This window comes from Typopeltis vanoorti, chromosome 4 (assembly GCF_054136105.1).
Source record: "Typopeltis vanoorti isolate ZY-2024b chromosome 4, IOZ_Tvanoo_1.0, whole genome shotgun sequence".
Taxonomy (NCBI): Eukaryota; Metazoa; Arthropoda; class Arachnida; order Uropygi; family Thelyphonidae; genus Typopeltis; species Typopeltis vanoorti.
Window position 1 is genome coordinate 64,804,405 of NC_143552.1, and position 12,392 is coordinate 64,816,796.

The 12,392-nt window shown below is 34.6% G+C and overlaps 1 protein-coding gene across 1 annotated transcript in view; it reads left to right on the forward strand.

Moving 5' to 3' along the window:
- Positions 1-12,392, forward strand: part of LanA (laminin subunit alpha) — a 1,191,635-nt gene that overhangs the window by 358,627 nt on the left and 820,616 nt on the right. The window contains exon 16 of the mRNA XM_090391815.1: positions 5,297-5,515. Within this exon, the coding sequence (XP_090247941.1) occupies positions 5,297-5,515 (219 nt within the window). The remainder of the gene's footprint in view (positions 1-5,296; positions 5,516-12,392) is intronic.

The window sequence follows — 12,392 nt, forward strand, 5'->3', positions numbered from 1 at the left end:
AAAAAAACTCTACATAGTATATAATTAAGGGGGGGAAATATTTTTCATAAACCATTTAAATACGCTGTTTTCTCTCCTTGCAACACTAGTGATGCTTAATATTATGCTTTTCCATGTATTTGCTTAATGCAATATCTAAAAATTTAGATCTGTTATGTGAAGCAGGAGAAAACGGAAATTTATGTACGACTTCAAATCTTAAGAAAAATATTCAGCAGAACTATTCACCATATCTGACCTGACAACTGTTTGTGTTATTCTTATTGTATTCTCTTACACAATGTGGTTTCATTATTAGCCGATTCATCTAATTTCTCCTTTTCCTCATGATCTCTTGCAATTTTTATGACTTATGGCCTGCATGTACCCTAACTATTTTTCATTATCAATGGGAAGATACAGATCATGTTACACATTGGCTCAGAGATTTCTTCTGTTATAGGCAGTGCAATTTTCCTGCAGACAGTAGACAAAGACAGAAGAGTGCTGGAGTTTAACTTAATTATATTCATATCTCCAGTATTGGAGACATCTGTTATGATGTCTACTTGAGTATACTCAAGCTCAGCAAGGACACCATTTTTAAATAGCTCAAGCTTTAACAGTGAAAAGCTTAATTTTAGTTTTAATAATGAAACTAACAAATAAAAGTTGTTCATGGACACATTATTATTTTAAATGAATTTAGACATCTGCACTTTGGCTCTTCTTTAACTGTATCCCAAAAAGATCTGTATAATTTTTTAACATACATATAGCAATCCTTATAGAAACAATATCAATAACAATAAAATTGAATTTAAATAGTACTTGCTAAATGTTTGACCTTGACTGGAGGATTCAGATATGCTCTCATGTTCGAACTTATTGATATTCTCATCAACTGATTTCAACTGTTGCTCATAAGATGCCTGTGGATTACTTATTCAACAACACATGAGTTAGAATTTCTGACTTCTCTTATCTCAGATATCAATTGCTGAGTTCTTTGATATTAAAATTTGATCTCATAATGTCAGTACCATGAATATTTCAATATCAGTAAAATTTTCCCATTTAGGGAAATAAAATACTGATATTTTTTTCAAAACTTGTAATAGTCTCAACTTTTTTATTACCAGAATGAGAGAATCAAGTTCAGTGATTTGTTCATTCTTTCATGCCACTTGATCTATGCTGTAGTTACGAGCATCTTCTTGATAATTAAAACTTTACAAACTTGTAGAAACAATTCTCCTGTGAAATATAAATCTCAAATCAACCCAACCTTGGAATAATGTTCGTGTTTCAGGTGATGTACCAAAAACTTCCATAAAAATTCTTTATGTTTATCCAAAAGAATTTATCCAGCTGTCATTTCTGCTAGTACTTCATGGATCCTGCTTTACAAAACTGGCATACATAATTCCTTTACATTCCACTGGCATACATAATTCCTTTACATTCCACTGGTCTGTTTAGCATGTAAATGGCTGCACATCTGTGTGTTAAGCTTCTAACATTATTATTATTATTATTCAGGCCTCCATGGAGTTAAAAGACTCATCGCGGGAGGTCCTTTCTAAGAAACACGTGGAATTGAAATACTTCCAAAATATAATACGCAGAACAGCAAATTTTATTCCATAACTTTCCGAAATCTAATTTATTTACTTAATTAAATAGTGATACAAAACTACATATAATACATGTTACCTGTATCCCCACTCACATATTGTGAAGCTATTCTTAATTTTCCTGACATCTAATGGAAAGTTTGAAATTACTTTTTTTTATGATAAACATATATATATATATATATATATTTAATTCGGGTTTTCTTCTTCCCAGAACAGAGGGGGGGGGGAGGAACAAAAAACCTACCAGAGTTTTCCAGGTGAAAAAAAAACCCTAACTCCATATGAGACCGGCTAACTCACCTTTAGTCGCAAGAGACCAGATTTAGAGAAGCAAAGTTTTTATGGAAAAGGAGAATGATTGAGTGGTTTTTTATGGAGAATCAGTTGGAAGAAGTGCAGTGAATAAAAAGTGCATTATACTTGTTTACCATGTGTTAGATGAGATAAGTAACTGTTACTTTGTGTTGAATGACTGAATGGTGTATGAATTAATTATATTTGAAGCACAAATGACTTGAATAGAGAAAAAAATGTTCCTTGTGATTGGAGGAAGTTTCAACAGATAAAGCAAAATAGTGCAATCAGCCAGACTATTAGTATATTGCTTAATTATTGGCAGTAGTGAGTTGTTGTTTTAAGGATACTTGCGACATAAGACTGAATGATATAATCACGTAATCACAAGAAAGATATTTATTTAACCAAATATTTCGGTCTGGAAATAGCAGACCATCGTCGGTGGTATTACAAGAACAGTTTAAAAAATATACAAGCTAGAATACTAACAATAGATCGTTGAAATTAGAACATGCCGCGTGATGTTATATCACTAAGTATGAAACGAAATATTTTGAAGTAGAAACATGATTGAATTTGCTATTAAAAAAAAAAAAAAAAAAAAAAAAAAAAAAAAAAAAAAATTAATGAGTAATCTTGATTAGGCTTTCCCAGATTTTTGATATAGATATGCAGTCATTACGATTCAGGTTGGGATGATGGAGCAAGGCCTCCACGCTTTCCTTGAACAAACGTTCGAACCTGTAACGGGATCTATGTAAGAGGCGCGTCTTGGACCAAAGGATGCTGTGGTCAGTTTCAATCCCGTGTTGAGCCAAACCAGACTTTTCAGGTTTATTGTGAAGAATGGATGATTGATGTTCTTGGATTCTTTTTTCAAGAGAACGTCCAGTCTGTCCAAAGTAAGAGAGATCACAGTTGCAAGGAATTTGATAAACTCCAGGAAGAGATAAAGTTGAGCGTTTGTCTTTAGGAGAAGGAAAATGAGAAGACAATTTGTTAATAGGAGAATACGTAGCTGTTAAATCATATTTCTTCAAAATTCTTGCGATAGGTTCTGAAATACCGGAGATATAAGGAATAGGTACTCGACGTATTGAATCTTTGTTGTTTTGTGGAGGATTATAAGATGTAAGAAGACGTTGAATACTTTTTTCAGAAAAGCCATTGAGTTTCATGTGTTGCTGGATAGTAGAAAGTTCTTTCTGTAGATAATCAAAAGTAGAACAATTAGTTTTGGCTCTTTTGATGAGACATTTTATAATTCCTGTTTTATGACATGGATGATGGGCTGATTCTTTCAGAATATAACGACCTGTGAATGTTGGTTTCCTGTATACTGTAGTTGTAAGAATATTTGAAGATGATCGGATGAGGAGAACGTCTAAAAAAGATAACTGGTTGTTTTCTTCTAATTCCATAGTAAACTTTATGCGATGATGTATCCAGCAACACATGAAACTCAATGGCTTTTCTGAAAAAAGTATTCAACGTCTTCTTACATCTTATAATCCTCCACAAAACAACAAAGATTCAATACGTCGAGTACCTATTCCTTATATCTCCGGTATTTCAGAACCTATCGCAAGAATTTTGAAGAAATATGATTTAACAGCTACGTATTCTCCTATTAACAAATTGTCTTCTCATTTTCCTTCTCCTAAAGACAAACGCTCAACTTTATCTCTTCCTGGAGTTTATCAAATTCCTTGCAACTGTGATCTCTCTTACTTTGGACAGACTGGACGTTCTCTTGAAAAAAGAATCCAAGAACATCAATCATCCATTCTTCACAATAAACCTGAAAAGTCTGGTTTGGCTCAACACGGGATTGAAACTGACCACAGCATCCTTTGGTCCAAGACGCGCCTCTTACATAGATCCCGTTACAGGTTCGAACGTTTGTTCAAGGAAAGTGTGGAGGCCTTGCTCCATCATCCCAACCTGAATCGTAATGACTGCATATCTATATCAAAAATCTGGGAAAGCCTAATCAAGATTACTCATTAATTTTTTTTTTTTTTTTTTTTTTTTTTTTTTTTTTAATAGCAAATTCAATCATGTTTCTACTTCAAAATATTTCGTTTCATACTTAGTGATATAACATCACGCGGCATGTTCTAATTTCAACGATCTATTGTTAGTATTCTAGCTTGTATATTTTTTAAACTGTTCTTGTAATACCACCGAAGATGGTCTGCTATTTCCAGACCGAAATATTTGGTTAAATAAATATCTTTCTTGTGATTACGTGATTATATCATTCAGTAGTGAGTTGAGAATCAGCACAGAGATGATGGCTGGCATGATGGATGAACTGTACAAGGCAAAAAAAGGTTTACCTGGGCTGAATCTATGAAGTTAGTAAAAGAAAAATTGAAATTATTCAGGAGAGAGAGAAAGATGGGCTACATTTGAAAGAGTTTGTGAATAGGATGGAGGAAAAAAAACACCCAAAAAAAAAACAGGTCAGTGTTAGCCAATATCATACGGAGGAAGCAGGGTTTTTTTCCTCCCTAAAACGCTGGTTTTTCATTCTGCATACAGACAAATCAACCTTTCAGAATACACATCAAAATCATGATGTTGTTTGACATGTTTGTCTCTATATTCTTAAATTTTGTATGAATAATAACTGCAGATAACTAGTAATAATTTAGGTTTGTACAATATATATGCTAACATTAAAACAGACATCTGTATCATTTAAGCAGTTTGATTTCAGTCTTTCTCATTCTTTTCATTTGAAATCTGCTGATTATTTCCAAACCTATCTGTTTGCCTTCTCTTTCTTCTTTGGATACTTTGTATTATTATTATTATTAGTAGTAGTAGTGGCAGCAGCAGCAGTAGTATTATGCATGCTCCCCCCAAGAAGAATCTAAGGATTCATAGACGGAAGGCGATCACTCACTCACTCACTCACTCACTCACTCACACACACACACACACACACACACACACACACACACACACACACACACACACACACACACACACACACACACACACACACACAAACAAATACAAAAAACCTGGATCTTGCATGCTACTTAACCATTAACCTTTAACCAATAGCCTTCCTGTCACAAGCTATATATTGCTGCCTTACAGTAGCTTCCTTTAAAATATTTAATAATTCTATAATAACACAGCTCTCACAACTGTCAAAATATTATGACAACATGTTATAATAGTATATTTCTAATGGTTTCTGCTCTACTATTTAAGAAACTCTTCTTGTTCTAATTTATTTTATTAGTTTATATGTATATAAGATGAAAGTTATTATAGTAGAAGCATGTTTATTTCTATAAGAAGTGCATTTTATTTAAAATAATGTTTAATGAAAAATTGACTGCTGTATTATATGTTTTTAGGACTACATGGTTCTATTACCACAAGCATATTATGAAGCAACTTTACTTCAAGAGGATGTTAATAACCCTTGTAAATTGGGAGAAAAAGAGCTTTGTCACCATTTTCAGTATCCATCACTGCCTAATGATGGCACTGTTGTGACAGGAGCAGCAGGATATGTGGCTAATGATGATCAGAGAATCCGAACTCAGCTTTATACCCAAGAAGATGTACTTCAGGTTAAGATTTTTTTTGTTTGTTTGTTTTTGTTGTTGTTGTGGACATATTGCATTTCAGTAACATATTCTTATATTTTTGAACATATAAACCAAATTTCAAAAACTTTTTTTTTTAAATTTCAAACTCAAGCAGTACTACTTTTAGCAGTATACTGAATTATTTGAAGTAAAAATGAAATTTGAATTGATATTTTCTGTTTTTTTTGATCAAATATATTGATTAAATGGGACAGCTAAAATCATTCTGTGTACTCCTTATCAAGGGAGAATGGATTCTGGTATGGAAGGAGTAGTGGAGATAGGGTGTGTCAGAAGTTATATATATGAGAAGCAGGAAAATGAAGCCAGGAATGTTAATCCTGAGAGGCATGAAATTGAAAATGTTATAGAGGGAGTCAAATCAGTGAGCAATAGTGAAAGAAATATGAATTTTGTGTGAAAGAGGTGGTTGAAGGTAACAGTAAGATAGATACCTTGCAAGAAAGACCAACTAACTGTAAGATAGAGGACATGAAAGGCAATGAAAGAAAAAGTGCTACTGAAGGTAGAGGGTATATATTAGGTATATAAAGGGTATATACACAGCAAGAAAGTACTTCAAGGCATTGAAGCAGAGTTGGTAAAGATGTGACAAGAGATTAAGCTAATACAGAATGAAATGAAAAGAATTATGGATAAGCATAGAAGATTGGGGAAGACTAGAATGAAAACTGGCTAGGTTAAACAGGCAGTGAATGATTCGAGAGTTGCTCTGTGTGGAGATTCAATTATTAGAATTGAAATAAATAACAAAGTGCATAAGGTTGGTTTTTCCTCAAGGTAGAATGAGAAGCATGGTTGAAATATTGGATATGAAGAGTAGGCAAGCAAAACAGTTGGTAGTTGTAGTAGGAAACAACTTGGTTGGTAACAAGAGAATGTAAGAATGGATATCAGTAATTTGTTGAGGAGAGTAAAAGATAACAGTGTGATAGGAAAGGTAGTCAGTGGGTTGTCCAAATATGATGGTGATAAGTTGAGATGGTGAGCAAAGATTATGCATAATGCTATGTGATTATAAAGCTATGTGAATTTTGTGAATCTATGAAGTGGATTTGAGGGGTGGATGGAGAGATTTGATATGAGTCAGCTGAGAGACTGATGCTGGAAGGGATAGTAATGGCTGTAGTGAACAGATTTGAGGAGGCAAGAGCTGATATGGAAAGCAGCATTGTAGGGTAGAAGAGCTTGTTGAACAGAGGGGTGAATGGTATGAGCAAAAGAAGTGAGAGAGAAGGAACACAACACAGACAGGGAAATGTGGTGGGGAGTCAGGGTAGACAGAGAAGGATATATGAATTTGTTGTTTCAAGGATACTTGCGACATAAGACTGAATGATATAATCACGTAATCACAAGAAAGATATTTATTTAACCAAATATTTCGGGCTGGAAATAGCAGACTATCGTCAGTGGTATTACAAGAACAGTTTAAAAAATACAAGCTAGAATACTAATAGATCGTTAAAATTAGAACATGCCGCAGGATGTTATATCACTAAGTATGAAACAGAATATTTTGAAGTAGAAACATGATTGAATTTGCTATTAAAAAAAAAAAAATAATAATTAATGAGTAATCTTGATTAGACTTTCCCAGATTTTTGATATAGATATACAGTCATTACGATTCAGGTTGGGGCGATGGAGCAAGGCCTCCACGCTTTCCTTGAATAAACATTCGAAGCTATAACGGGATCTATGTAAGAGGCGAGTCCTGGACCAAAGGATGCTGTGGTCAGTTTCTATCCCATGTTGAGCCAATCCAGACTTTTCAGGTTTGTTGTGAAGAATGGATGAGTGATGTTCTTGGATTCTTTTTTCAAGAGAACGTCGAGTGCCTATTCCTTATATCTCCGGTATTTCAGAACCTATCGCAAGAATTTTAAAGAAATAATTTAACAACTACGTATTCACCTATTAACAAATTGTCTTCTCATTTTCCTTCTCCTAAAGACAAACGCTCAACTTTATCTCTTCCTGGAGTTTATCAAATTCCATGCAACTGTGATCTCTCTTATTTTGGACAAACTGGACATTCTCTTGAAAAAAGAATCAAAGAACATCAATCATCCATTCTTCACAACAAACCTGAAAAGTCTAGATTGGCTCAACACGGGATTGAAACTGACCACAGCATCCTTTGGTCCAGGACTCGCCTCTTACATAGATCCCGTTATAGGTTCGAACATTTGTTCAAGGAAAGTGTGGAGGCCTTTCTCCATCACCCCAACCTGAATCGTAATGACTATATATCTATATCAAAAATCTGGGAAAGGCTAATCAAGATTACTCATTAATTAATTAATTTTTTTTTTTTTTTTTTTTTTTAATAGCAAATTCAATCATGTTTCTACTTCAAATTATTCCGTTTCATACTTAGTGATAGAACATCACGCGGCATTATCTAATTTTAACGATCTATTGTTAGTATTCTAGCTTGTATTTTTTAAACTGTTCTTGTAATACCACTGACGATGGTCTGCTATTTCCAGACCGAAATATTTGGTTAAATAAATATCTTTCTTGTGATTACGTGATTATATCATTCAGAGAAGGAGATAGTATGAGATGCTGTATAAAGAAGTGACTGTATGAGTGGACAAGAATGGATTGCAATGGTCAAGTATGTCGGGGGGGGGGGGGCTTTAGGTCTGGGGAGAGGTACAGAATCAGTGATGATAAGCAGGAATGGCTGGGAAGAGGTATGGAGGAGTCACATCCAGAAATTAGCTGTTATGTTTGTATACAAATAACAGACATATCTAAAATAAGGAGAATGAAACTGTTGCTTGATCTAGTTCATTTGTCCAAAAATTGTCTGAATTAGTGAGATGTGGTTGGATGAGGATGACATCCTGACAAGAATAGAGATGGAGGAATATGATGCTTTCATGAACACAGACAGGTCAAATAGGGAGGAGGAGGAGTGTTGATGATGACAGAGAAGTTATGGTCATCCAAGGAGGAGATGCAAGGAACAAATAGTGGCACGGTTTTGAGGTGGTATGGTAAGCGGTAGAGATAGACAGAATGAAATATTTAGATGGGTGTTTCTATAAATGTGACCATATGGAGGGTAGGAAGAAGGAATAGTGGGAATAGAAATATGTAGACAAATTGATAGTTTACAAATAAGAAAAAGGTGATCATTATGGGATTTTAATTATGATAATAATGATTGGAATGACAGCATCTGGGTATAAAGAGAGTAAATTTCTTGAGTTTTTTAGGGACAGTTATTATTGCAAGGATGAATGGTATTGAATTTGATTATCTCATTACAGGATGTTATTGTAAATGGGGTGTCAAATCTTCCTCCAGTTGGTGAAACAGAGACCATAAAGTGAGAAGTGATTACCTTGAATGGTGAGAAACAGATATATGTGGAACTATAAGGACATAACTATAATATAATGATAAACTCAGTAGATGGCTTACAGCTATATCATGGAATGAGGAATTGGATAAAAATTGGATCATTGTTGCATGGGGAACTGCTCAGGAACTTTCTGGTAGATGAAATGTTTGCATGCATATCAAAGGTCAGGAAATTAAATATGGTAAGGCTTGAAATGGAGGAATGAAGAGATGTCATATGTAATTTGGAAGAAAAAGAAGAAGACATTATGGAGGCACCACATGAGTGGTAATAATTGGTTGTATAAGAAGTACAAAGAATATTTGAGAAATGTGACTTGCTTAGTAAGGTTAGCGAAAGTGCACTGTGAGCAGTGGTTAGCTAATAAGGCAAAATAAAACAAAAAAACTGGGACTTCTTTTGGTATGTGGCCAGTAGAAGAAAGGATGAGTATTGAAGGATGATATTACTCATTATTTGGTTTAATGGAATGAGTACAGCACAGATAAATAATTAAACACAGGTTTTATCAATCTTATATTTCATCTCAGTCACTGAGACACATCAATGTGTTTTAGCTAGATAGAAGGTTAAAGAATCTGGTTAAGATTCATTGATGATGTGTTCTCTGTTTGGTCACATGACTCAGCCATAGACTCCTTCCTTCTCCATCTCAACAGAATGATAATTGCCTGCCTTTTCTAGATACTCTAATCCATTGTCTTCCCAATGGCACACTTTCTTTTTCAATTTACATAAAACACATGCACAGAATTTCCTATTACCCCTCTCTCCCCCATCTCAACAATAATCGATAAAGACTTCCTCTCATAGGACTCCAGACTTTCAGTCTAATTTTTTTCTACTTATTGATTTGTGCATTTTTGTGTGTGTTTTTACAATTTTAATATTGTATCTCTGATGATGTCTCAGTGACTGAGATGAAATATAGCATCAATTATAAACTTGTGTTTAACTATCTGTGCTGTATTCATTCCATTAAATAAAAAGTTTACAGTACCACATAAGCATAAATAGTTGAAGGATGATATTAGTAAAAATTGTAGGAATGATAACCACTGAGGAGCATATTGTGAAGATGTTAAATGAGCAATTTATAAAGGCATTTCATCACCATAAAAGTAACATCATGAACTTGATAGCAGTAGCAGGGAAAGAGGAGGGGCCACAGGTGAGTGAGCAGGAGATATATGAGGAATTCAGTAAACTAAACTTGATTTTTATAAGGCTGGGCACAAAGAGAGTAAATTGGCTTGATGATATGTCACAAGAGGTTTTGAGGGAATCTCCCAGCAAGTTAAAAACAGCTTACAAACTTGTTAAGAACTTATACCAAGTTCCAATGGATCAGAATATTGCTCCACTCCATAAGGGAGATGATAGTACTAAGGCCTCTACAACCAATCTGTTTGTCTGGAGTTGTGGTTAAAGTGTTAGGAGGATTAGTGAGGAAAGAGGTTCAAAATTGGGTTGAAAATAGGAATTCTCTTTGATGGGCAGAAGCTAGCTAAAGGAAAGTTGTGTTTTAGCAATCTGTTTACTTATTTCAACAAGGTGATAAATGCATACATAGTGATATACTTAGATTTTGTAAAGGCCTTTGATAGATTGCCACATGCCAAGCTGGTTGATTAAATTGGACAGATGAAGTTGGACAGTAGGTTAGTGCACTGCATTGGAGATTGGCTGTTGGATAGATATCAGTAAGTTGTGTATGGAAGAGCGATAGCCCAGAAGAGGAAAGTCGCTAGTGGAAAGTAGCAACAGTCCCCTGTTGCTAGTTAAATAGCAACAGGGGGCTATTGCTATTTAACTTGTATGTTAACAAGAAGTTTGAAAAGCAGTCCTTTTCATGCAAAACATAGATTCATGACTAAACATACACATGTAACCACAGTAATAAGATTTTTTTGTCCTATGATACGTAGGACGAAATATTTACTTATTAAAAAATCTTATTACTGTGGTTATGTGTGTATGTTTAGTCATAAATGTCCCACAGGTTTCATTATACAACAAAAACTTTTATTCACTTAAAAAATAAAACTATGTATAGTGAATAGCATCCCCCTTCCTCTAAACTGCACAGGTGTAACTGTAACAAAGCAGAAGTATAATTGTAGTAGTAAATACAACAGAATTTTCTAACAGTGTACATCAAAATGATGGACTAGGGAAAATTATTATTATTATTATTTTTTTTATTAACATCTGACCTCTATGGAGTCAGAGACTCATTTGGGAGATACTCTGTCAAACACAAAGCTCATCCAACTTGCCTTAATCTGATTCAATGTGTCTACATTCACAACACACACTCAAGACAATGCATTCCACTCACCAATCACTCTCCATTTCAAGAACCTCCTTACTCTCTCCTAATACAGTTTCCAGGGATGGTCTCTTCTTCTATGTCCTCTCCCGTTCTATGTAAAATCTCTCTTTCATGTCAACCTGATAACAACCCCTGACTAACTTATATGTCTAAATCATATCCCTCCTTCTCCTATTCACAAAGCTTTAAAATTTACATTCTCTAAATCTGTCCTCAAATTATTCTAAAAATTATTCTAAGAATTTTTGACAATTTTTTCTTTTGTCTGAAGAGAGTAGAGAAGGTACACAGATGATGTTGTGAATGGATGTTGAATATGATGACAGATCAAAAGCATGTGGTCTACATGCTTTTGATCTGTCATGAACTTTCCAGTCCCTCCCCATATTAACCCTGGTTAATATGGGGAGGGGCTGGAAAGTTCTGATAAACACCTAGAAAAAAATGATATTAAAGCAACTGATATAACCACAAGAAAAAAATATGAGGATGTATTATTATTATTATTATTATTACATTACACCTCCAAGAAGTCCAAAGACTCATTGAAGGAGGGCACCTACTCTACAATTCTCCATCTCCACCATTCATTCCACAAACTAGTGAACTGCATCATCTACATCAATGCCATCTACTGCCCACTACCATCACTAGTATTTTCATAGGCAATCACAAACATCCATGCCCAAAGCGGGATTTGAACCCATAGCCTTTTGGCTGGAGAGTAGATACACTAACCACTCTACCAACCAGGCTGGCATAAGAATATAAGAACATTACTTTCCTTCTTAACTCTGCTACTAGTATGTTCTGTCCTGTGGTTATATCAGTAACTTTAATATAATTTTTGTTCTAGGTGTTTATCGGAACCCTTCTCCCTTTGATCCCCTTCTCCCTGTAGGTGGAGGAGCCGATAAGATATAGCCATCCTGTCAGTAAAGGAATTTGATAAAATAGCAGCACATGACAAAAAAAGAAGACAATAAAGATGCATTCCTGGAAACTGAAGATTATATGGTTAACAAAGGCATGATGACTACATTTTTCTGTTTGAAAGTGATGAGTAGGAAGAAGGACGTACAGACAGGGAAGCTCCTGAGAAACAAGTGTTCCTTAATGGA